The sequence below is a fragment of the Vanellus vanellus genome (genome assembly GCF_965231255.1).
Source record: "Vanellus vanellus genome assembly, chromosome: 14".
In the NCBI taxonomy this organism is placed as follows: Eukaryota; Metazoa; Chordata; class Aves; order Charadriiformes; family Charadriidae; genus Vanellus; species Vanellus vanellus.
In genome coordinates, this window is record NC_138919.1 from 17,140,863 (window position 1) to 17,167,727 (window position 26,865).

A 26,865-nucleotide genomic window follows, 5' to 3' on the forward strand; every position below is an offset into this window, starting at 1 on the left:
GCGGGGCCAGAGGAGGCCCCAGAGATGCTGCGAGGACTGGAGCCCCTCTGCTGGGAGAACAGGCTGAGAGTTGGGGGTGTTCAGCCTGGAGAAGAGGAAGTTCCAGGGAAGTTCCAGTCCCTAAAGGGGCTCCAGGAGAGCTCCAGGGATCAGGGAGAGGAACAATGGGACGAGGGGGAATGGTTTTACACTGAAAAGAGGGGAGATTTAGGTAAGATATTAGGAGGAAATTCTCTCCTGTGGGGGTGGTGAGCCCCTGGCGCAGGGTGCCCCGAGGAGCTGTGGCTGCCCCATCCCTGGAGGTGTTCAAGGCCCGGTTGGACGGGGCTTGGGGCAACCTGGGCTGGGGGGAGGTGGCCCTGCCCAGGGCAGGGGGGTGGAACGAGATGATCTTTAAGGTCCCTTCCAACCCAAACCATTCCATGATTCTGTGACATTGCTTTTGTCTGTGCAAAACCCTGAGGTGGAACTGTCAAACTGCTTCAGCGTGTCCCATGGCTGCTGGCGCGGGGGCCGTGGGCCGGGGCACACCGTCTCCTTCCCGGCCCCTGAAATGGCTGAGGGTCATGCCCGTGCTTTTGTTGGCTGCAAGTGGCCAGAGATGACTGAACCGAGAAATCCAACAGTTCATGCCTGAAAAAGTAAATCCCAAGAAACAACATAACAGTGTTTCTGTCAGGTCTTCCCCAGTGAAGGCCCGAGGTGGGGCTGGCGCAGGGGCTCAGTGCCCGTCCAGGGCCCTCTGAAGCTCTGTCCTTCCATGGCTGTGGTGGCTGACAGCTCCTCCCCGGCCCTCTGATTATGTGAGACGTGGGGATAAGTTCAGGGCCTAATTTCTTCTTCATAATTAAAAATGCGTGCATCTGTCATGCTGCTGGTGATTAGGTTGTATTTTCTTGTGGCCTAGGAGGAACATGGCAGTGAATCACTTCGCAAGCAGCTGTCCTCTAACAGCTGAGCTAGGTTCAATATTTGATTTAAGCTAATAAAAAGTCTGGGGTAGGGCTAATGTTTACAAACTGGATGTGATAAAGCATTCAGATCATCTGTTTCACAGCCAGGCGAGAGCAGGCGCAGGGGACCCTGGGGGGAGTTCGGGCTCTGCCCTGCGCCGGGCTGGGAGCGGAGGGTCCGGGCTGCGGGCGGCGAGCGCATCCGACAGGATCAGCTGCACTGGAAAAGCCTCCTCATTTCCAGCTGTAACGGCTCTGAAGGCATTAAATATGTCCCTTTTGCTTTTCTGTGAGAGTTGTAGTCAAGCCATACGTTTAAAAATCTTTTAATCTTCATAAATCATTTCTTCCAGCAATCTAGGAAGTTTAGTTGCTGTTCTCTGAATTCCCGGTAGTTAGCTACTCCTTGCCTTTGAGATGAACTGCCGAGAAATAAATGCAATGAAGAAAACCTGTTTTGTGATTTAATTCTTATCTGATTGCTTCTCCAAATCATATTGATCTGCTGTTATCACGCGGCTGTGTTGGACTTGCTGTCCAGGTTTGCCTCTAGGTCTCTGCTGGCATAGTGGCTTGAGAGGTTTGTATTTGGTTATTTTCCCCAAGACATACTGTATATAAGGTAGATTATGGAATAATTCCTCCTTGTGTTTCTGATTTCTCCCATCCCTTTGTATTATTTCTCTGCTGTCTAAACATTTTTGCAGCTTCTTCCTGAAGTAAAATATGTCAGGGTCTTTTCTATCCTTTCTTTCTGAATTTTGTCAAGGTCTTGTACTTCAAAATGCTCTTATACCATCTAGTGAAACAAGTTCCTAGGGCACTGTTCTCTTGATATTATAAAGAACATATTTCCACAGTGAAGGTGACCAAAGCTTGGCACAGGTTGCTCAAAGAGGTTTTGGAGATTCTCAGAACCCAGCTGACCAAGAGCTCTGAGCATCCTGATGTAGCTGACCCTGCTCTGAGCAGGGGGTCGAACTGGCCTCTTCCAGTCTGAATCACTCCGTGGTTCTGTAGAATGACAGGAGGCTGAACAGAGAAATGACCCTCAAATTCAGGAGTGGTAGCTACTGTAAGCAAATACGTAATTCTTAATGGCTGTTTGCATCTAGTTTAGAAGAGGGAAGAATTTCTCATCTAAACATCATACGCATCTTCACATAGATGAGGGCTATTAAATATATAGAAAAGTTGGGGCTGTTGGTCAAAAATATTCAGTATTGGTTTGTTTTGCAAAGTCTATGTTAGCATCTCTCACAAATAACATCTCTGAGGGGGATGTTTTCTAATTCTTCTCCATGTGACTCTCTTCTGGCTCCAGCCTGCTGGTGTGGTTCTACCTGATTCAATAATAGTGGGGAAAAAAAGTCTTTCCCAGATCTCTGCAAATTTATAGTTTCCTGATGCTTCAGTGTCAAACTTGGTGATAATTTCATTTTTTCTTCTCACTTGCTTGTACATGTACTCCGCGTTTGGTTAGGACTGGCATCTCCCGTGGTGTTTAATGAACGTGTTTCATTTCCCTGTGCCAGGTCCCAGGCTTGTATTAAAACCCTTTTCATCTTATTTGAGTGTCTGTTCCTTAAATAATGTCTCATCATCCCAGGCCCCGCACAGCAAGAATCTGTAACTTTTTCAGTTTCCGCTGAGCTCTGGGACCTGGGAAGTCTTGAACTGTTTGGTTGTTTGTTTGCAAAATTGAACTTCTGCTGTGCTGAACCCTAAGACTGTAATTTTTTTGTTTGCTTGCATTTCGGTGCAGTTAGCCTTCAGAACTTAATGTTTTCCTTTTCTGTGTAATAAACTGCTTGCTATTTGTCTCTGGTTTGGATGTAGTACTCAAAAGACCCATTTCATGTGTGGCGAGAGATTGTTAGAGGGACTCCGGAGGGTTTTAATGAATATCTGCTTGAAATTACATGAATTGGTTTGTAGGAAAGGGTTTTGGTTTTTTTTTCAGTTCTTGTCTTGTTTATTTGCATTGTTTAAATTAGGTTCTCTGTCATCAGTTGTGACTATTTTGGGGGCTTTCTGCTAACCAAAGAAAGGCTGATTGCAGGCTAGCAAAGTGTTGTGAAATAAAAGATGTGGGAAGTAATAACGCTCAAGTAGCGTACGTGGCTTCTCTTACCTCCAAAATACCCATTCCATTTAAAATTCTTGTTCATAAACAAAACTCTGTGAAAGCTCCTCTGAGTCAGATTCCCACTTAATACAGGGATAACAAGATATTTCCACTCTGGTTTGAGATTCTTTAAATTTCAAATTTCCTCTTAAAAAAGAAAAAAAAAAACCCAAACCTTGCATTGGGACCTTATCTGACAGAAATTCAGTAGGGTGAAGTTCCAGAAGAGGATTTGCTCTGTATTCTACCACAACAGTTTTGAAGGCTTCCAAAACCAACCCTGTACCCCAGAACATCAACAGAACATTTTCCATGAAGTTTTCTTCACACACAAAGACACCTTTTGGGAGCTGTAGAGCAAGCCTCTTCCTTCTCTAAAGTTAGGCATGGCAGAATTGGGTGGGTGTTAGACCACTCTTGTGCACCTTCCAAAGACATGGAGAGGAGGCATGGTTCTCTGACTGGACCACGGGATGGAAATTTGTGATGGCTAATCCAGTGGACTTCCTCTCGGCAAGAAACCTGTTTGTTCTTGTGTATGTAGGCTGCAGGCTCTTTGGGACAGCAGTGTCTCGTGGAATGGGATGCTGATAGGACATAACAAGACCCAACATTTATAATTCCTTTCAAGGCTGTGAAAATCATCTTGCCCTTGGTGGCTTTTTTGGTTGGGAGGGAGGAACATAGCCTTATTAAACCTCAAAAAATACACCCTAGACTTCATTTTCTGATTTTTATTTTGTCTTGTAGGCTCAGCTGGCTCAAGTTCTGGAAGAAGTGGGAAATCATAAGCAAAGAGCAGAGATGGTAAGTGTTCATCTTCTGGGTCTTCTTTGGGGGCCTTTGATTCAGTCTCAAGTGTGCAAAGGACAAGAAGATGAGATGCGACAGAATTACCACAAACTAGTTTTTTATAATATCTGTTAATTTTCTGCTGCGTTTGTCTATTTTATTGGCAGTTCCCTCAAGGACCAGAAATAATAGAGGCCACAAAACCAGGCAGTAGGGAGGTTTATGTGCAGTTTCATGACTATTGTATACTATTCTTCATTCCCGGGAATAAAAGAGGTGTCAGCACTAAGCTGTTTTGTGAACCAATGTTTTTGCTAATGGATGAGTTGTGGGAAACTTTTTCTAGTCACAAGAAAAAACCTGAGCAGTATCCAAGACACTCATTCTGGAGATGTGTTTTACACTGGATTAATTTTATTACTAATGAGAAGATGGGCACGCATCCCTGGGTGGTAAGTAGGTGCTAAACAGACCTCTGCTCTAACACCCAAGTCATGAACTACAGTGCCAACACTTGTCGTCTTAGACCTCTGCTCAACTCTGCCGGGGCGCTGAAGGGCAGCACTGGTGTGCCCCTGCTGTACTATTAATAGGTTGCCGTACATCTGCTAGTTTCTTTTTTCTTTATATAATTTGTGCTCCTTGCTGTTTCAGCATCAGATTTTCTATAATGAGAGTGTTAATTGATTCCAGTTCTGGGGTGGTCTTAACATTGTGGGCAAACATTTCTGTATGCTCAGCCGCTTTCTCTGGTGACACAGGCCAGAACTGATATTTCCAAAGAAAACGGAATTAATCCTATTCACCATCTGATCTTATTACATGCTGCCTTGTTATAGTTTTAAATTCTATAGAATCAATTTTGCATTGTGCTCGCTGGACGTGTCAGAGGATAAATTTGCTGTTATGTTTTAAAAGTTCTGATGTGTGGATCTTTTAAGCATTTCAAGGTTTTTCTTCTTGGCTCGTTAAGCCTGCGGTTTGAGTTATTTGTTTGCCTTCAAAAGTCTGCTGTACTCAAACAGGCTAGGAAAGAGCTGGAGAAACTGGAACTTCCAGCGTTAAAGCATTAATTGGCGTCGTGCATCATCCATCAGCAGAGGATAAAGCAGCAGCCGGTGTTCAGTGCCTATTCCCAAGGGTTACTTGGTGGAAAACTGCAGGTCTTGTGATCTTCCAGTAAAGCTTACATCAATCTCACATGAACAGGCTGTATTCTGTCGTGCGTTAGATGATGGGTCGCAGATTGTGAGGTGTGGGTTTTATTCAGCATTTTGAATTTTGTTCAGTAAATACAAGAAAACTGTTTCGGAGGAAGAGAGATTGTTTTTCCTCTTTTTCCCTTTTGAGAAGTGTGACAGTACCGTTCCTGCTTTTAACCGGTGGTAGACGGTTCTCCTCCATCCCGAGGTGAAATATCCCCGGTAGGGAAAGATGTGTCACTTCTTGTCTTCTACAATGTTAGGGGTGGCAGCGGTCTGTCCCCTTTGGATGGGACTCTTCCATTAACTGCCTGCCCGAGGGCTCCAGCACTTGTACCATCAGCACCGCTCTCCTCCCTGCCATCCACAACAAAATCTAATTTATGTGTTTTTTCCCCCCTTCTCCAGATCAGTGTCTCACCCGGATGGCCTTATTTTCAGACTCCTTTAAAACTGACACTTCAGCAATTGTTTGCTGATTTGGATTCCTGGCATCTCACCTACCTTTTCATCCCTCTCCCCTTTTTTTATCCGTGATCCACTGCTTGTTAGTGTGCTGTAAGCCTCCGCAGCTGGGGGGACGCGGAAGGGCTCGTCCTGCTCTGGGTGCTGACAGATGTGGATATTGCTTTTCATCAGCTGTTCTGCAAACCGGCTTATGGCCCTAAGCAAAATGGAATAAAGACCTGTCAGGTGCTATCATACAGTCTGATGGGTCTTCTGGGATAAACCTCTGCAGAGGTGACATCTCTGCCGCCACCCTGAAGAGTGCTAATGGCTTTGCCACCCTCCCCAGAGCACTGGGAATGAAGCGCCCTGCTCTGGGGCTGGTGAACCAGCTGATTGGATCTCACTGATGAGTTTGATGGGTTTTCTTACATGCGGTGGGGAGCATCTTAGATGCCCTGGTAAATAACTCATTCTTTACATAGCAGTATTTAGAAGTAAAACACTTGTGGGATAAATCTGATAGGATCGTGGCCTCAATAAGGCAGGATCTGCCTGCTCTGTGTCCTTGGCAGGGGAGGGCCCTGGTTCAGGGAATTGTATCCGCGGGAAAAATCGCGATGAAGGGTGCTGTTTGCTAGAGGGGACGCTGTGCTGGGCCAGGGCTCAGGGTCTTGCTGGAGGAAAGCGGGAGAATACATGAAAGCTGCCGCTGAGTGCTCCAGCGCACGATTTCAGTGCTTGTCAGCTGAAGTGAGTTTACTACTGGAAGAACAAAAAAAAAAAGAAAAGAAATTTAAACATCTTCAGCTAATTGCAGTTGACAAGACAAAGGCAGTTTGACTTTCCAGTATTAATTAGCAAACCCATACTAATTAGCTTGTATAAGCACAATTCATGCTTCTTTCCCTAAATGCAATTAATATTGCAACTGAAGACGTCTCTGGGCTGTGCCGCTGTATCATTAACATACTTTGCCCTAATTAGACACGGCCAGTAGTGGCTGGAGAAATGAGTTTGTGATTACAACCATAAAAAATCCTCTAATATTTTATATCCTTCAGGGAACTTGAACCTAGAATTTATTTTCTGATTTAAGAAAAATTACCCTTATCACTGTGCTGTGTAATTATAACAATGAAACTTTGATTTTTCTCTGCCTCTAACCCTTCACTTATTTATTTTTCTTTATTCACAGTTTGATGATGTTCCTATTGTAAGGGAACAGGGCTTGCCCAGTCTTCTGAGAGGTGGTGCATAACAGAGTCACCAGCCCGGCAGGGATCACATGACTTAATTGTCCCACAGATCTGTGGGTTTTGTGTTTCTTTTATTTGCTGAAAGAATGTTTTTTGTTGTGAATTTTTTTTTTTTTTGGGTGCCTAAGCACGCTTCTTTCCTGCAGTTTTTGTGTATGTTTGCTTTTCTGGCAATTTTATCAGCACTGGAAGTTCTCTTTAATGAGGCTAGTGCTCAAATATCTTTATCTCCAGGATGTGCCAGGAGATTGCTCGTAGAAGTTCGCACGTATGGCTCCCTGTTTTGTGGTCCCAGGGTCTCACTTCTTATGGTACGTTAGTTTAATGCTCTGCTGGCATAGAGCTGAGACCTAGCTTCACTTGCACCAAAATATTATTTGTAGAAAATGCTTTCCTGTTTGTTATATTATTTTTCTTTTTCTCCCTGGGGGAGGGAAGCAGAAGATGTGTTAGTTTTTCTAATTTTCATTTGCCTTTTTCATCTCCCTTTATAGAGAGGAGGAAATTGTTTGGCTCAAGCTTGCCATCCCAGCAATGGCTGCGATCCCACATCTCCCACTTTCTTTCAGTCTGGTTCTGTAGCGGGGGGCATTCGCATCAAGATTTTTTTTTTTTTCCATCATTAATCCCTGAGGGAAGTCAGCTTGGTATTAAAGAAGCATCCCCTGTATTTTCATTGCCCTGAGGTGCTCTGGGTATCTTTTGGCTTTCATCTTCAAAAGACAGCTTGGCCCATGTGGGCTCTGAATTCTGTAGACTGTTATTGCAACAGATTATATTTCGCCCTCCAGCAGATTAAAAAGGATGGATAGAAGAATCAGAAGAATTGCGTAGCAGGGTGGGAGGTAAAGAAGATTTGGAGTCCAAGAATGTAGCAGTCACAAAATGAATGGCATAAATTGAGTGTCCTTACAGAAGAAATAAAGTCACCTTAAAATGAAAATAATGAATTCCCCTCGCCTTGAGTAAAGGTGTTGGTTAACCCCCTGCAAAGAACAGAAGACCTTTATTTAAGGACCTTTTATTAAGCAGGTCAGGAATAGTTAAGGAGCCAAATCATGTGTTCAATCTGATGAAACCATAATGTTTAGGATTAACTTAAATGTCAGTGACTACCTACACTGATGGTTGTCAGGAGAGGTAATGAAGACAGAAAGGCGAACACATGAAAGAAATCAACTCAGAGAACACCGTGTGTGATGTAGTTGGGAACGAGCTGTTAACTGCAGGCAACATGAAAAAAATCGCAAAGAGTCTGGGAAAACCACAACAGGCATCAATACATAAACAAGGGACCCACACAGTTCATAAACTATTTGCATTACTCCTGGAAGACTTTACTTTCTCATGGTTACATCAGACCTCCAAACTTTTAAGAACTCTAACTTTTGATACTTAAGAGAAATAGTTGGCAAGGATAAAAATTCTGTTACGTTTTACTTTACAGGTGATAATAATGATGATATGAAAGAAGTGAACTTCAGTGTAGAAAGACCTGTCCTGGATAACTTGCCAGTATAGCTCATTTAATTCTTGTTTAAGACTTATTAAACATAAAGCAAGAAATAAAACAGACCAGGCATAAGAACAAAGGTGGTATTTGTTAGTGGGGATGTACATTCTCTGTATTATCTACAAGGGTTGGCGATTAAATGTAGGATTAGAGTACTGAACCACGGTATTTATAAATAAAAATGAAGCTTTGCTGGAAGATAGGCAGAACCAACAGGTTGGGAGGGGAAAGGAGACAACCGACCAGTGCGGGAAGGTTCCCTGTATCAAAAGTGTATTTTATCATTTCCAAACTGGTTTAGCAAGACAACGGCAAGTGTCCTCAGCATTTGACAGATTTTATCCTAGCACCTTTTGTGAGACGAGCAAACCCAAGACAGATGAGTAGGGCGGCGTTCAGCTGAGCAGCAGCATGAGCACAGCAATAGTTTTAGTAAGGCAATTTTAGGGAAATCTCCAGTTCTCAAATCAGATTGAAAAACATGAATCTGGTTATAAAGAGACAGCAAAAAAAGCTGATCCAAAATGAAATTATATAGCAACAGAAGGCTGAAAGAGGACTCTTAGATCATAAAGTCCAGTCCTTTGGTAAGAGAGGCAATTGCAGCATATACCTTAGTTCATAAATTTATCAACCTTGTCTTGAAACTGCTTAGGTTGTTTGTCCCATTACTATCACTCAAAGACTGCTCTGATAGCTGAAATCTCCCTCGTTCCAACTGAAAATGTATATGCAGTTAATAGTCATTTTTTCTTGTGCTAATGTTCTCCTTAAACTACAGTGACTGTTCTTCCTCCCTCGTATTTATGCTGTGACATATTTATAGAGAACAATTGTTCTCTCACAGTATTTCATTTGTCTAGGTTAAACAAATCAAGCTCTTTCAGTCTTCTCTTACAACAGGCTCTTCAGTCTCCTCGTGAATCCTGCAGCGTTCTTTAAATCTCTTCCCCTATTTCCATGTCTGCTTTGAGGATGAGCAGCAGAGTGGTCACATCATTCCAGCTGATGGTTCAGCAGTAGCTTCGACAGAAGTGTTCTCTGCATCTAGTACAGGCAGGTACCTCTCTGTCCTGGAAACGGCTCAGCTCTTCCATTCAGAGTCACGTTCCCCATTTCAACTGCCGCATGGCACTGACGTTCATCCTGGGGATCGATTAATCCACCCAGCTCTTGGTCCCCCTCTCTAGGTTCTGACTGATGAAGACTCAGTTTGTAGCAGAGGTTCTAGCTGTTGTGTGTCTTGCACTATTACGTTTCAATTCTGCTGCTGTTCCTTCCGTTTCCAGCTAGCTTCTGTCTCATCTATGCTCCTCTATGATAAAGCCTCCCTGCTTTGTGCTATCAGTAATTGTGTTTGTGTGTTTATATTTTTTGACCCAAGATCTTCAGTGAATTTTGTTTCTTTTAAATATGTTTTGATGATCAATGTCTGACATTTTTTTCTCTAGCCAGGTAGTTTTATTTCAGCAGAGCCTTTTGTTGCTTGTTTGGTCTGTATATCCTTCACAGTGTTTGTATTATTCTTCACTTTATCGTATGGTCCTGTTAATTTAGAAATGCGATTTGTTGGAACGAGGCAGGGGGGAGTGTGCAGGAGTCATTGGTGCACTGTTTTAACTTTTCTCCCCGTCTTTTTACTGTAGAGCTTTGGTTCTCCAGGTAGAGTAAACTCCGGAGCAGAGGGATGGCAGTACTCACTTTTCTGTTCCTAGCTGAGAGCGCTCCCTCAGTGCTCGTTGTAAACAAGTACATTAAAATTTGTCCTTGCTCTTCCCCACAGTGTAGGAATATAGTGAGCTCCGAGGACAAGAGACAGGATTTGGGGTTTTGTTGGGTTTTTTTGTGTTTGGTTTTTTTTGTCTCTTAGCACAGGGAATGACGAACAGCCCCAGTTGGTTGTGTTGCATCTGCTGCATGTTCCCTCTTGGAAAATTCACGTTCAACACAAACCTGTGGCAACATCGGAAGCATCTCTTGCATGTGACTGTGGGCAAAGCAGAGAGGGTGGCAGAAGCTTTGGGATTGTGGTAGATGAGTGCTGACAAGCTTCCTGTAGACTGAAGAGGAGATCAGTACATTACACTTCTGCACGTTAATATCTCAATGCTGTTTTAATTGGGTTAGAAGAAGAGACTTGGTGAGTCAGTTCTTGTGGTTTATCTCTGTTTTAAAAATCTAGCCAGGCACATGGGATCAAATAGTACATTCCCTTCAAATTAAAAAGAAATAAACGGTCTGTTTAAAAGTCCCATTACACAAATGAACCTGCTGTTGGATCCATTAACGTGAAAGTTTTATGGAACTCTGCAGCACCGTTTGGTTTCAACAGGACTGGTTTTGTTTTCTCATCAAAGGCAATAACCGCTGACTTGGGGTTAGGACTTTCACAAGGAAGAAATGTAGCTGCCGAAGGTGGAGAGCTGCCTTACTGCTGCTCCTGCCTTTGGGTTCCCCATGGGACGGGTACTGCCGGATTATGGGGAAAATCATAGAATGGTTTAGGTTGGAAGGGACCGTTAAAGGTCATCTAGTTCCACCCCATCTAGGGCCACCTCCCACCAGCCTGGGTTGCTCCAAGCCCCATCCAACCTGGCCTTGAACACCTCCAGGGATGGGGCCTGGAATGCTCTGGCCCCAGGCTCAGGTAGAACGCACAGACCATGATCTAATTCTCATTTGGAGAGGCCCCCATGCTACAGGTGTACCCTGAAACCCGAGTGGTACTGACAAACGCAATGGGTTGCTTTTTGGTAAAAAGGATGATAGCGAACGCTCCACTTTTCACTTTGGAAATAGGCTGAGAGTTGATAATGTGCTCTCACCTTTGCGTTGCAGGATTATAACTGGAACAAGGGCTTGGAGGGGAGAAAGGAATAGGGCTTTTATCCCTTCAGTTGTTGAGCAGAGGAGAAAGGTGGATCGTTTTCCTGTGCAGAGGACACTGCGGTGCTGTGATTAGAGCGGTCCTGTTGTCAGTGTTGCTGTTGTTACTGTAGAATCTGAGCTACACTGAGTTACTTGGTAAAATAAAATGAGTGGGACAGAGATATTATCAGAGGCCTCATTATAGTAGCCACGGCCTTGAGGTAGAAAAGGCATAATTAATAGGCATGCAAGTATTGTGCTTTTCCCAGGCTACATCTACCCTCACAGAGTCTGTAAGAAGTTTATGGGCTACCTCAGCCTCGCGTGGTTCGACTTGGCTGAACTAAAATTTCCCGGAGGGTGCAGGGGCTCTCTGCGATGTTCAGCACTTTCAGAGGTAGGGGAAAATGGGGTGAGTGGTCCTGGATACCTTTAGGGTTCAGCAATTTCTGCTCCTTTCTTCTGCCTTGCCTAAAAGGGGACTTGGAGAAACTGTAGAAGGAACGTGTGCTTCCAGTGCATGGCCAGAGAGGGGAAGGAATACTTGGTTAGGAGTCGTGTTAGGATGGGACAAAGGCATCATTAATCTCCGGCTTGCTTGTAACAGGAGTGGAGACCAGTTTCCTCCTGCTTTCGCAGCCCTGGGAAGTGGTACCAGCATCAGAAGAGGACCGTCCTGAGAGATCTGATCCGAGAAACGCGATTGTGGAGGCAGAGTTTATCCTGAGCGTGAGGGAGGATGTGAAGATCTGTAGCTATGGGATCTGGGGGGGCATTGAGGGCATGTTCAGTGGATGTGCCTGCAGATCAAAGGTTGCTGGATACTTTTCTTCTTGCCCAGGGCTGGCTTTGTGTGTACAAAAAGGGAGATAAAGGCTTAAAAAACATGCAGTTTCGAGACTGTCTTAGTCCTTGCACTGACAGCCTAATCAGCTCGCTACGTTATTTGTTTTGCTTTTGATCTTTTTGTGTCTCGGTGCCCTTAGAAGAGCTTGTTCCCAGTGTTTTCTGCCTTTGGCTGTTAGATGCTGGGGGTGGGTAGTAGCGGTGGCAGGCTGGGGTCTCTCTGAGCCGCTCTGTCAGGGCAGCAGAGTCCTCCAGCAGGAACTGTAATCCCGAATTTATCCACAGAGACAAGAAGATCATAGAGCAGAATTTTTCCTATGACCTCTTCCTAAATAATGAATGGCAGTGCCCTGCCTCTTTGGAATCGCTTAATTGAGGCTGACAACTCTTTGTTGTATTACAGGATCTAGCTTGTCAGGAGAATTTTAACTTATTTATGAATATTTCATTAACCTCTAAAGACTGGCTGTATAAAATGGAGCTCCTGCCAGGCCCTGTCCTGTTGATGCTGTATTCAGTGCTAATGTCATCCACCGCACATTCATTACACCTTCCCTCCCCTCCGAGCTGAACCGCGGAGTTTATTGTTGGTGGCAGCAAGAACATGTTCACCAAAGGTTAAAATGCCAGGTTTCTCCTTTGGCACCAGAACTGAACATACAGTATTTGAGAGGGAATTGCTTTATGGCTTCTCGTTCTGTGATTGCTCGCTGGCAACTGCAGGGGACCGTAGGCGCAATCCTGAGAGGCTGCGATGGGCAGAGCAGTCCTGGCCAGGGCCCTGTAACCTTTGCTTTTTGGCACGAGGAGAGAGATTTCCCACTTCTCGTGCAGTGAAAGCCCGCTGCTTGTTGTCACAGGAGGGCCTCAGGACGGGTCATTTAGCTAGAAAACCTTAAATCTGCTCTTCTTAGCCTGTTCTTTGGGGAGGGGTTTGGGGAATGAGACTCCTTCAAGCATCTGCCGCTTTCTTGAAGGCAGCTGGAAGGCTCTCTCGAGAGCTGCTGCTTTCCCGTAGCTGGATCCCCTTCCCCATCCTCATGTTTCCCAGCTCTGGAAGTTCAGAAAGCACCTTGAGCATGAAGCTCTGCTGGCCCCCGCTCACCCTCCTCCCTCTCTCTGCCGAGACGTGCCAGAAGACAGTGCTCCCAGCTGTAACGAACTGCAAAATTGGGCTGGAGATGCAGCGGGAGTGAGAGAGCTTTCTTAAAAGCATGTTGAAGTACAGGCTGTGGGTTGTTCCATGTGAGTCGGAGCAAGAGGATTAAGTTCAATTTTCAAGTCTAGCACTCAGTGAAGGCTCCTTTGCTCTCTTACAGTATTAAGCTGAGATTGATTCTGCTGTATTTATGTTAGGAGACGAAGGAACAAAAATGGATGTTAGATTCCTCTTTCCTTTACCCTTTGATCTTCTTCCTAGGTGGTCGGTGAAATGCATAGATTCTTCTCTGAGTGTTTATTATGTGATGATTTTTCAACAGGAAAACTGATGGGGGTGCGAGAGGTGGGATTACAAGCTACCATTTAATGAGAATTCGTTGACTGAATGCTCTAGAAACTCCTCGAGGGCATATTTTCAGGAAACACACCGTATTCAAACTTTGTATGGAGGACGTATGACATCTCTGCAGATTTATTTGTTGCTTTGCCTCTGAATTACAGCTGCTAGAAGACTTGCTTCTAGCAAAAGTGCCTACTCCTGCGTGAAAGAAGTGACCTGAGTGATGCTTGTCTTGAGAGCAGACAACTCCATTGCGCCAGTGTCGCGGCCACACTGGACGGGGTGGTGGCACATTCAGTCTGACACCCTGACAGGTTCCCTAGAGAGACCGTTATTCCCTCTTTTGCTGTTCTAACCAAGAGCAATGGGTGGGAGGTGTCAGCCGTTTAAGGCTAATTACTCTGGGGTTTCCTTCTCTCAGTGGACACCAGCTGTTTCGCTCTCCCTGGTGGGAGGAGCTTTCGGTAGTAATTAAAAGAAACAGTCATCGACGTGCTGGTGGAAGTGGTGGAGCGAGGCTGATAACAGCAGAGAGGCTCTGAGCTGAATGAACATGGAAATTGGGTGATCCTTCTTCAGAATGAGATGATAGAGCAAGGAGAGGGGTTTTGGACGTGGAGCTGTCAGGGATTTTAGCTGTCGTGCGGTGGTGGTGAGGTCCCAGTGGCGCCTGGGAGCGGGGACTGGACAGGGCTGCAGCAGGGTGGAGAGGAAGAGATCCCTTGTCTGCTCCTTCCTCTGGAAGTGAGTTGAAATATGTAATTATACGCAAATAAACTCGTGGGTTTGAATTAACATCGCTGGTTCCCTTGCTCGGTGGGTCTCTTGCACAGGGTATTCGCTCATTTTCCCCTCAAACTTAACAGTTTTGTTTATCTTGAGCTGTGAGCCAGCTTCCGTCCTGCTGAGATGTCCAGTAGTGTTTCTTTCCAAACTGTCACATCTTTCACCCATCTCAGAGTACTGGAAAGAAATAAATACAGCCTAAAGTGAGGAACAACGCTCAAGAAGGCAAAACTGTCAAAACCGCCCTAAGTCAGTACCCCCGTGGTGACTGGTGTTACATATTACTTGCTGTTGACGTGGGGTCTGTGCTGGCGACGAGGGCAGTTGCCTTCAGACGTGCTGGAGCAGCAGCAGAGCATCTGTCCTTCAAAGAGAAGGTTTCCTTCAAAGGAAGGGCTCCTTCCAGAGCCGGTGTATGGTTTTGTATCTACCACTTGTGGGTACAAAGGGTGAAATGGGTCAGTTGGAGCGTTCAGGCTGTTCAAAGCTGCAGGTTCGTGCCCAGCCCTCTCTACCCCCAGTTGAGATACCAAGTCCTCATCCTTAGTGTATTGCTGGACAATGACAATGTCAGTACTGTCACCTTATCCCTGTTCAAGTAACAGCCCTATTTGCTCTAGATTAAAAAACAAGAGAAAAAAACAAATATTTTCCTGACTTTTGTTTTCTCTTAAGTATTCCAGACAGGATTATGTGAAAGGCATCATATGAATATGGGTTAACACTTCCAATTAGACATTATTGCTCATCACCAACAATCTGGCGTTGCGTGGAGCGCCGGCGGGTGTGGGGCTCTGCGGTTCTGCTGGGGCAGGACACGGAGAGGAGCAAAGGGAGGTGGGTGAGCGGGGAGGGTTGGCGCCTGGCAGCCCTGGGGGGGAGAGGAGAGTGAAGCAGGAGCGGGGGGCCGAGCCCTGGGGCAGAGGTGGGTGGTAGGCATTTGGGGAACATGGTGGAACGTGAGCGTCTGAGCTCGTTGGATGGGCTGAGCAGGAGATGGGGGTTTGGAGGGGGTGATGTGATGCTGTTCCCTCCTCCACACGCTTGCAGCTGCGCATGCAGCTCAGGCTCGCGGTTGACGCTGCTCGTACAGGAGCGTGGCAATTTTGGGACCCCTGTGGCATTGGCCTTATTTTGCAGAAGAGAAACTGTTTCCTGAGATCCCCTATACCGTTGTGATTACATATGGAAACCTCAGGATGACTGGTTTAACTAGGGTGCCTGTACATTGGTCCTCTTCAGCTGCTAGCGGCAGAGCTGTGTTCCTTTGCAGCGGGGCTGAATTTGGCTCGCCGAGCTTGTCTGGAGTGCCACCAAGTTGCGCTTGTGCAGCACAATGTAGAGGGGAGGTGTTTGAGGAAAAGCTGTGGGCTGCCTGCAGATTGGGAATCAGAGGGGAGAGAGGTGAAAGCTCGTTAGGGCTCCCTTGGGGTAGATGAATTAGTTAATGACTATGCTGTGCTTTGAAAATGCAAATGCTGTGTCAGAGCGAAGTCTGATTATAATAATCAATCTTCCTTTTGAGAGGGTGCTGGAGATGGGGAGGGGGGAGAGGGATGAGACTGGGGCTGAATATTTAGATGGCAGATCTGAGTTTCTCGGCTGTCATTAAGGGAACCTGACGTCACCCGAGAGGTCGGCAGAACTGGGAGAGGCAGAAGGTGAAGCTGGGAGGAACGATCCTTCCAAGCACCGGTGGCTCCTTGACAGGCTGAAGTTAATTTTGTGATTTTGTTCCTTATGATCGTCCTGCCTGGAAAGGGAAGGGTTGGCGTCTGCTCCTGTGTGTGAGCTGCCCCTGCTAATAGGAGAGATAGAAACTGCCTCATAAGCAGGAGCCTCCGGGGATGGGGGAGAGAGGCGGGTGGCTGCCGCAGACGTCCAGCGGTGACAGCTCCTTCTCCCTTGGCACTTTATTCGTTTGTAGCAAGCGTTCCTAGTAATTACACCTCTTAATTTAGGAGAGCGAGTGGGAGAAAGGAATATAAATTTGTGTATTAACTTCAGAGATTGGAAATAGGGCAAGCGAACCTTCTCTCTGGGAGATTATATTTGGAAATGAAATAGAATGACATTCGGTATAAACTTGAAAAATTGCTCTCTTTTTACTGCAACAGGAGGAGAAAAGCCACAATCCAGACTGTATTGGAGAGAAGCAGAAGTCAGCATATGTCCATCTCCCAGTTTGTGTGTATCTACAACAATATATATGCATGAGTATGTTTTTAGGAAACTGTTTGCTGGAAGGTTGCTTCTAGCCCTGTCTTCGGTGATAAAAGCACACCAAGTTTGTTACAGATTGGAGAACCCATAGAGACCAGCAACTTTGATCCTGCTAGCCTTTGTCTTTAAAGAGAAAAAAGAAGGTCGGGGTTTTTTTGCTTCAACCAAGTGGGAAATAGGTAATTCTAAACCACTTTTTATTGAATATCTGATTTTCTTTGGGTTTATTGCTTTTGTTTCACAATAGCATCAGGATTAATTTTCCCAAGAAAATATACCAACTAATCCTGGGTGGCTCAGCCTGTTTCTAATTGGCAAATAATATTTTGTTTTGCAAGTATTGTCCTATTTCTTCGAAGAAGAGTGAACTTCACTAAGAAATCTGGTGAGGTTTAGTTCTCCTCATGTGTGCTTCTCTGCAGATGTTTTAGGGGAACAGCCCTTCAGCACATTGGTGTGTTGGTCATATAGAAGAGGTGATACTGCTTTTGCCAAGCAGAACGATCTCTGGAAGTGCTCAGCATGGTGTCTTACTACCTTGTGGTATTGCTGGGCACCCGAATTAAACTCATTGGTCATAGACTCATAGAATACCAGGTTGGAAGGGACCTCAAGGATCATCTGGTCCAACCTTTCTTGGCAAAAGCACGGACAAGATGGCCCAGCGCCCTGTCCAGCTGAATCTTAAAAGTGTCCAGTGATGGGGAATCCATCACTTCCCTGGGGAGATTATTCCAATGGCTCATAGTTCTCACAGTGAAAATTTTCCTCTGTGTCCGATTGGAATCTCCCCAGGAGTAACTTGTACCCGTGACCCCTCCTCTTCTCCATGTGACTCCTCCTAAAAAGGGAGTCTCCATCTTCTTTGTAGCCACCCTTTAAATACTGGAACGAAGGTCTCCTAAGCCTTCTTTTCTCAAGGCTGAACAAACCCAGTTCTCTCAGCCTTTCCTCAGACAGCAGGCTTTCCGGTCCTTTCATCATCTTTGTGACCCTCTCCAGCCTGTCCACATCTTTTTTGGATAACAGGGACCAAAACTGAACATGATATTCCAGGTGTGGCCTGACAAGTGCTGAGTAGAGTGGGATAATGACTTTTTGTCTCTGCTGCTGATGCCCTTGTTGGTGCAGCCCAGCATCCTGTTGGCTTTCCTTGCCGCAGCAGCACGCTGTTCACTCATATTGAGCTTGTTGTCCACCAGGACCCCCAGGTCCCTTTCCACGGAGCTGCTCCCCAGCCGGGTACATCTCAGCTTGTGCTGCACTCCTGGATTATGTTTTCCTGGGTGCCAGACCTTACACTTGTCCTCGTTGAACTTCATAAGGTTCTTGTTAGCCTATCCAGGTCTTTCCTTCCTTCTTGATCCCATCTTCCAGATCACTTATGAAGATATTAAACAGCGTTGGGTGCGATATTGGCTCCCTGGGGAGCCCCACTTGTGGCAGCCCACTGGTGTTCATGTATGTTTGATTTCTGTCCTGACGCCAGATTTATAAGCTTGTAGACAACAGGAGGTCACCAAGCCTGCCGTGCTGCTCTGTGGGAGGAGAGACAAGAAGTTCCTTAGTCACTGCTACGTCCTTTGGAGGGAAGCACAAATAGCATCACTAGAATAACTGGCGTATCGAGCTCCTGGGGAACAGTAGTTCGCCTGTTTTCAAACCTCAGCGTACGGGTCATACTCAGGGTCTTATTTCTCTGTTCTTGTCTATTTTAGTGCACACTCTTCCTTTCCAAGTCTGCTTGGTTTTCATACATTTAAATATTTATGTATTTAAATACCTTCTTGAATTGTGTTGAGACTTGTAGTCAAACACAACCTCTCGATTCACCTTTCCATGCTGGCTCCATGCAATTCAGTTGCTATTTATCTCTGTCTTTTAAAATCAGCTCTTTTGCTGAGGAAGGCCTTTGAAAGGATGTTGCATCAGCCCATTGTTAACTAAACCTTTAGACGTTTATAATGGATTCAGCATTTCCTGCTTTTTTACAGTTCCAAGAATGCTGAATGACGTGCAGGCACACTTCATCAGGATAAGATTGCTGTATCAGCCCCTCACTAAAATTCACTCATTATTCAAATAATAACTGTGTGTCTCCGGCATGTGTTCTGTGAAATATGTGTACATGATGTGGGCGAACAAACCGGCCCTCTTTTTTCAACATGCAAATCCTAACTTTAGCAGTGAGTTGAAATGCTTTAGGTTTTGAGTCCTTTACTACCCAAAAGGAGACACCTGAACAGAGATTGGGGCGTTATTTTGGGCAGCGTGTTAAAATTTTCAGAAGTTCATAAATGTGGTTTTCATGGGGGACTGATTTGGTTTAGAAGCTTAAGTCTTGTGATAAGTCTCCTTTTGAAGATGGAGTGCGGACAGTAGGGCCGGTGGGATGCTTGGAAGGACTTGTCTTCATGAGCGTTGAAGCCCGCTGGAATCGGGTGGGAGGAACAGCAGGTCCGTGGTGTTGCGGAGGCTCAGAGGGCTTGTTTTGGAGGGGCAAATATGGGTCGGGCGTGACAAATGCCAGAAATAAACCAAGAAAATCAGCTCCCTAAAGTAAAGCTTTGTTTTTTCTAGCTGTCAGGAGATGAATTTATAGTTTTATGTTTCTCCTGTCATCTCATATATCTTTAAATAATTCCTACAGAAGAGAGAGCCAGCAAGGAACGCATTTCTTACACTGCTGTGGGTGTTTGTATGTCATTAGCACTTGGAGGAGAACCACCATCTTGAAATCTTGTCCAGGCAGGTTTAAAAGTAAGGCTGAAAGAAGAACGATACTTCAGTTAATTAAACAGTAGATGAAAATCCATCTCTGTCTGGGTTTTGACTAGTTATTTTGGAAAAAGTATCTGCACTTCATCTTTGGAGGTATTTGTGGAAGCGGACATTCTATATACTGGATGTGTCCTGATCGCCTTCTGTCGAGAGCAATAAAGCTGGACTGAAATTCATGCTTATGAAGTGAAAGAGAGTAGAAAAGGTTTGGGATAAAATGGGATCATGTTAGGTTGAGAGCAAGAGGCTCCAGTGTATTCTGAGAAGAGAACATCACCTGCTCAAAATGTTAAGTACCTGTTTATGTGTTTTATTCACAAGTCATGGGCTCTGACGTTAATCATTATTCTGCCTTTACTAGTGTCATAAAAACCTTGGGTAACTTTCAAAAAACTTAAAAATAATAGCTTGGTTTCTTTTCAAGTTGCTAACATGTTCTGTCCGGTGGGGATGTCCCTGGGGGCTGATCCTGGCCAGTGTGAACCCTGAAGCTCCTGCAGGAGTTGTCGGTACTCGGGTCCCTCTTGTGCAGTTTTCAGGGTAAGAGATGCAACGCTGTATTTCGGGACGATGGTCTCTCTCTGCTCTCGATGCTAGTTAAAAGAGCCAGATCAACATAAAAGAGAGCTGAAGGATCCAAACCTGACCTCGGTTGTGTTGTAGTGAATGGGGGAATACAGCAACGAGCTGTAATCTGAGCAGCCCTTTTCCCCTCCCTGCTGGGTAATGGCTTCTGCTAGTTTAATGTATTCAAAGTAATAAAAGTTTAACTCAGACAGTTATATAAAATTATTGATAAAAATTGGAAGAGTTTAGACAGGAATACTGAGTTAGTCCAAAAAGCAGAAAACGCCTGCTGAAAGTGGCATCTGGTGAACAAGAGAGAGACCGGGACTGGCGATTAATCGAGGAAGAGGGATGTGATGGGAGTCAGGCAGAGAAAACAGCAAAAGGAGATAGGCCCTTCCTCTCCTCGTCCCTTCGTGAGGCTGTTCTTTGCCACTGGTACCAAGAGGACAAGTGGAGAGAAAGGGACAAACTGCCACCGCAGCGAGTCATTTCATGTTTCTCTCCCGGTCCCCGGAGCTATCCCCAGGGGCTGCGCGGAAGGGAGCGCTCTCGGTAACCTCCCCACCTCTTAGGCTCACACAAAGTGCTGAAAATTATGCAGGGCATGGGTTTGTAGTCCTCCTATTACTGCTTTCCTGTTGCTTGTTTTTCTCCTGCAGTTCTGCTGCATTTCTTCTTCTTTCCTCTGCTTTCTGTCTTGACTGCACCGCGTGCAGAAGTGCAGCGAGTGGTGGGCTGGAGGAGCGGCAGCGGCAATGTCCACCACCGCGTCACGCTGGTACCGGTGTGCCGGTTCTGACCGGAGCCTGCTGAGATCACGTTCTGTTTGGATTATCCAGCAGGCAAAACTGCAACTAAGAGGAAGCTTTTATCAATGGATTCATTTTTTGCTCTTTTTTGCTGTTTTCTTCATTCTTGTTTCGTGAAGACCTATTTGCCTGCACTGTGCTGCCTTCGGAAGCAGAATTGGATCCCAACAATAAGCCACTCCATCTTATCTCAACTAACTTTCTTTTTGCCCTGGAAAAGACATAAATAACATTTTTAATGTCTTCTGTGAGATTGGCAGGCAGGGAAGTTCTCCTCAGTGAAACCTAAATGATTAAGGGAAACAAGCTGCATATTTTGAATGAAATACTTAGTACCTTAACTGGTTTACTTTCCTTTTTTAAATAAACGATTAATGAGGTTTTAATGACAGTAATTTGCTGTGGCACAAAGTTGTGCCTTGGCCTGAACTCGAAACTCTGCAGCAGTTTTAATCCTAGTTGAGGGAAGTGGGTCCGCGTCAGCGTTGAACCGCTCGAGCCCGTTTCATCTCTGAAGATTATCACCGTGCCCTCCTCTCCCTTCTCACCGCAGGCACATCGGCTTTTCAGTCCAGGTAGTTTTGGTGCTTGAAAGTTGGGAGAACATAGAAATGACATTAAATGCCCTTACAGTCCCCGTGCCCTTCCCTCCTCATTCTCCTTCAAGGGCTTACTCCTAGAAACCCAGCAGAATCTCATCATGCTGCTACTGAGCGTACCTGGCACTAATTTGTCACCGCCGTATATCAGGTCAGCTCCGCACTGATGCTTTCCGCGGCAGCATTCACTCGAGCGTGTGTGCATTCGCTCTCCTGTCTCCTTTTCCCATTATGCGCTCCATTTTTTTCCTCTCTATGCAGCCAACACGAGAGACCCCAGATCACAACAGCAGATTACTCGCCCACCCCCTCCGTCCCCCCCTCTCCCTCGAGAAGGTGGCCGTGATTTATCTGCTCGTGTCGGTGAGCAGGTGGCAGTTGGACTCAAGGCTGAGCCCGCTTAGCCTATGATAAATAACATATTTACCAGCCCTTCCATCTTCAAACGCCGTCCGGCTGCAGTCCAGAAAGCAGCACAAAACTCTTAAATAGCAAACACATCCAGGCTTCAGCAGATGCGGGAAACGGGAGATATAATGAGTGTTTTCCTGCTAGAAGTAGGTTGGAATTGAAGCCTGCTCCTCATCCCGGTACCTTTTATTCACATTCCTGGAATTATCTGGTGTGCTTGCTTTATCCCCAGCCATCTGTGATGGGCTGAGCTGGGAGAGATAAGCTCAGTAATCAGAAAATTGAGGGAAGCATTTCTGGCTGTGATAATCTTATCAGGCAGCTAATATACATTAACATTTGTACAACCTGATGATGCAGGTGGGCTTTTGCTTATTTTTCCTTCCCGGATGCCTTTTGAAAGGCAGGGGGAGAACGCAGGGCTTTGGGGTGCCAGGGGGAAATTGAGCTAAAACCTCTTTCTGCCCTCTCTCTTCTGCTCCATCCCTGTGGTGTCAGAAAGCGGAGGGAGAATAACCCAACCATCCCTTTTGGGCCCTTTCCTGCTAACAGCGCTGCCACGCTCTGCCTCTCTTTTCTGGTGAGCATGGGAGGGCAAAGAGGCAGTATGTCAGAATTTCAGTTCTGGCTGAGCAATGTGACTGCACGTGTCGGTGTGCTTCTCTTCCTTGTAAAACCGGGCAGTTTCTGCCAGCTTGCTGCCTTTGCATGAAGTTTGCTGTTGCAATGGGATGTTTTGTTCTGCAGGTCTAATTGGTGCTGTTGAAGGGAATGGTGAATTAATGGATTATTTCCCTGATGCTGAGCTCTCTGCGGTCATGAGTTTTGCATCTATAATTAGGACCGGATTGCTTATTGTTTTCCTCCTGAGTGAAAAATTAGTTTCTGTCAATAGATTTATTAGGGGAATTAGTTGCCAGGTGCTAAAAGACAGATGACAAAAGGAAACCCAAAATCTGAAGGATGAGTGTGAAGGAGGTCTAAGCTGGGAGATAGTGCTGGAACAGAAGTTTGAGTATCCTCTAGGTAGTTTGTCTCTGCCTACACTCCATCATAAATCATTTTCTGAGGGGTTTAGAAACAGGTAACATATGTCATTTATCAATCTGTGCGTTGTCTTGGTAGCTGTATTAGGGATATGGATTCCCATAAGTCAGGGAGCCTGGGAATGGTGGAGTATGGGTAAGAAGTTTTCATGTCTGTAGAGTTTTGAGGTACTTTCTTGTGAGTTCCTTCCCAAACAAGGCCAGAGGCAGAAAGTAGTCGTAATTGTTTGTTTGTTCCGCCAGACCTACCCGAGCAGCTTGGGCTAGAAGCGTATATTGGAAAGTGCTGGAAATATTCCCCAGTCTTTTAGATTCAACATCTGTGTCTCAGAGTTGTCCTGGACAAGACAGCATAATCCTGTGGTTCGTCTCTTCTGGGGAGGAATTGAAGCGAAATGAGGTTGAACTGTCAATACTGAATGTCGGGTACCAGCGAGCTCCTAATACCACATAGATAATTCTCTGCATCCCATTATCCATGGGGGACAGGTTGGGGAAATAGCCGGAAGAGAAGCAGAAGCTTTGCTTAGAAGCAATCAAATTTCTGTGCCTCGCCTACCTTGGAGAAAATGTTGGGGAACGTAAAAGGGATTGCAAAGGGAAGCGGGGTTAGCTGAGGTTTTGACATTCAGCACACAAAGAGTTGCGCTTCATGTCCATATCCTGAGAAAGGTCTGATCTGTGCAGAACTTCATGACTTCCTCCTCCTCCCTTTGCTCTTCCTGTGTCCCCCTTATTAGTACTGGAGGAACTAATGCCTTTTCTCTTCTGCAGCTGGAGGTGGAGATGAAGGTCCTGAAGTCTCAAGAGTGCACAGCTGAGCAGAGTACCGTCATCACCAAGGAGGAGGTTGACACGCTCAGGTAGGCAAAGCAAGAGGAATGCTGGGAAGATTCTACTCATTCCAGTGAAACTAATGAGGAGGGAAGTGCCCAGGGTAGCTGTAGCTTCGCTGCCTGCTCTGGCTATTGCCGTCTTGTGGTAGAGCACCAGGTATGGGACCTCACCATGCTACAGTGCATGAAAAAGTATATGCGTACTGACTGCCTACGTCTATAGGGTGCCTGCTCTGCGGGGAACAGCACAGCAGCATCCATCAGAACCTGTTCTCCTGGTATTTCTGAAGTAGGATGTTCTTCTCCCGAGCACAGTTTTTACTTTCTCGCCAGCTTTTATGGACAGGAGAAATCCATGAAGCATTAACAGAAAGCCTCAGCCCCTGATCTTTCCTGCATTTAGGTTCTTCATAAGCTTGACTATCTTTTGGGAGGCTGCAGGCTCTTTTCTTTAATGTTTGGGGTCTCTTGCTCTCATTAAATTCACAAGACTGCCTCCTGCGTCACTATTCCCCCTGTTGACTTTCTTTGCTGTGGAAACAGCATTGCTGTTTGTTTCTTATTTTGACCAAATCTCGACTGTAAATAGGGGATCTGTTGGCATGTGTGTGAAGAGGTTTAGAATCCAGCTTTTGTAATACCGATGTGCGTGTAGCACTGGAGATAAAAGAGGGCTGTTTCCCCTCGTGCATTGCTGCAGATGGCAGAGGGGTACCTGTTGTGATTCGGTGAAAGAGGAGTTACAAAACAGTGTTTTAGCAAAGAATACATGAGCATTTACAAAAGCCACAGTGAAGGCAGACAACCTTTCCATGTATTCATTAAAGCATTTACAGCTTCCATTCCAAAGCAGGTGACATAATAAATAGTGAGCACAGAAAAGTTCATCTGTTTCTGAATGTTTAATAAAGTTCCTTTTATTTAAGCTGAGCAAATCAGATCTTGACAGGCTGAGTTTTTTATTCTCAGCTGCTGTGAGACTTTGGCTGGAGTTTCATTTCTTAATTCTTTTATATTTTCAGCTCCATCACTATAAAGCGTTAGTGCCTCTTAGGACTGAAACCAAGATTTTGCAGCAAGCAGAATCTTGCAGAAAGCAGAAATTACTGGCCTGTTCGTTATGACTTTGCTCTTGTGCTTTGCCTCTGGAGCTTGTTTTATGGCTTTGAAAGCCCGGTTCCATCGCAGAAGGGAGGTGTTTGAAAATAACACATGTTCGGCTAAGCTATTCCAATGTGTTCTACGGCTGTACACCTAATCTTGGGGACTCACCCCTATAGTTCCCTCAAGGACGGTGTAATAGTTCTGAAGACCCAAGGCATACATCTCCCTTTTTTATTGTATCGTATGGCTGAGTTCTGGTAGAGGATAGAATGCTATGGCTTCGGCTTCCCTTTTTCAGGGGGATAAACCTGTCTCCGTCTGCTTTTGCGTATTGTGGGTGTTTGTTTGAACTGAGCTCATTCAGGTTTTTCCTTTGCGAAGGCACACTGGACCTTCTGAAACCTGACGTTTGTACTGCTGCAGGAGCATTCAGCGCCTCCTCAGCAACGTTAAACCCGTCGCTCCTGATTAATATTATGCCCCTCTATCAGTAAAGGCAGCGTCCTGCGTGCGGTCTTCTGGGAGCTGAAGGTTTTCAGAGTATTTCGACAGTACCACCTCGGTCTCTCCCTCCCTGGGTTGGGGAGGACTGCGGCACCCTTTCATGTAGGAGACGTTCCGTCTCTTTATTTTTACCTCCAAGACTCATTATTTGGTGTTTTATCTTCGCTGAGCAGCATTTGCCATCTATTCACTGAGCGGCTGCAGGAGCAGCGTGTGCAGGGGGAAGCAGCTGGATTGCCACGTAGTCCAGGACCGCTTCATACTGGGGAAGGCTCTTGGCAGTGGGGATGGAGATGGCGGGCTTTGCCCTGAATTAAAACTTATTTCCTGGGCAGGGACAAGTGGAGCCCCCAAGTACCTGCTTGTTAGGGGATTGTGGCGTTAGGTTCTGCTCAAAGGTAGCCCCAAAACCCTCTAGATAATGTTTTTTTTTCTCTCTTTTTTGTTTTTAAAGGATTTCTTTGGCTGCTAATCTCATCTCTCTCCTCCTTTTGTGAAATTGTGTCAGAGCCTCCACACAAAGTGTGTCAGAAACACAGGCCCACTCCCAGTAAAGCCATTGGTGGTGCAGAGCTATTCTCCAGTGATGAGCCGTACTCTGAAAGCTGTTTCAGCAGAGCGGCTAAGCCTCTGCAGTTGTTTCATGGTGATATTTCTGTCTTTTCTTCTCTTTCCCATTTCAGTACCGCATGCTCCCGAGGCGATGGATCCACAGAGGCCATGGTCCCGGGATCTCATTCCAGGCTGTTGTCTCTGTCGCTTTGTACTGAACCACTTTTTGTTTTTACGGCTGATTTAAACGCTTGTCCCAGGCCCTGATGCTAGTCATTTAGCTACAAAGCTGTTCCGAAAAAGCATGGATTTGTTTGGTTTTAATCAGCCTTTTCGCTGCTTAGCTCTAGCAGTAAATGTCTTAGTGCAAAGTGTCCTCTTTCTGCTGGAGCTCTCTTTGCTGGAGAACTGGGAAGCCAGTCCCTGCTCCTTTTTCCTTACCGTTGGCTGCTACTGCTGCTTCAGCTGCCTTCTCAGGCTCTCAGGCACTCCATTCAGCATCGCAGAGTCGACTCCATAAAGTCTTCTTTCTCACCCTTCTAGACTTAAGCAGTCAGAGGGTACGGTTGGGCCTTTTTTGTGTGTTTTCTGGCATTTTCTGTGCATTGGACAGGAAACTGGGCCAAGTTCTTTCTTCGCAGAAGAGGCTCCTTCTCAAAGGAGCGCCAGATAAATCGCTGCCTTCCCCCAGGCTTTTGGGGGGCAGGAATAACGCGCTGTGGTCCACGCAGGAACGCTGCTCGTGGCTGGCTGGCTGTGCCCTCCCCGTGCAGCACAAGCGGATTAAGTACCTGTGGTTAAAGAACAGAAGAGGTTTGGAGGAGAACAGGGATCAGTATGGGAAGGGATTAGGTCTGCTGTGTTCGTCCTCCTCCTCTGTCCTTGTGGGCCTCAACAGGCTTTACGCAATTTTACGGAGCTGCTAAGGAGGACTGAGCAACACGGGCTCCACTGTTACTCCTTCCTTCTCCAGACCGCTGCCAGAAATTAATTCTGGCAGAAAACGGGGCAGAATGCAAACTTTCAAATTGGAAAGCGGAGAAAGAAATGCCACAGCATATGAGGGAGTTATTTCCATTTCTGTAGTTTATTGTGGTCTTTGAAATCCCATTAACCTGCAGTACGATGCGTCTGC

The 26,865-nt window shown here is 45.8% G+C and overlaps 1 protein-coding gene across 1 annotated transcript in view; it reads left to right on the top strand.

Moving 5' to 3' along the window:
• Nucleotides 1-26,865, top strand: part of MAD1L1 (mitotic arrest deficient 1 like 1) — a gene marked incomplete at its 5' end in the record, with an annotated part of 391,507 nt that overhangs the window by 188,879 nt on the left and 175,763 nt on the right. The window contains 2 exons of the mRNA XM_082490494.1: nucleotides 3,832-3,888; nucleotides 23,509-23,597. Coding sequence (XP_082346620.1) covers nucleotides 3,832-3,888; nucleotides 23,509-23,597 — 146 coding nt within the window. The remainder of the gene's footprint in view (nucleotides 1-3,831; nucleotides 3,889-23,508; nucleotides 23,598-26,865) is intronic.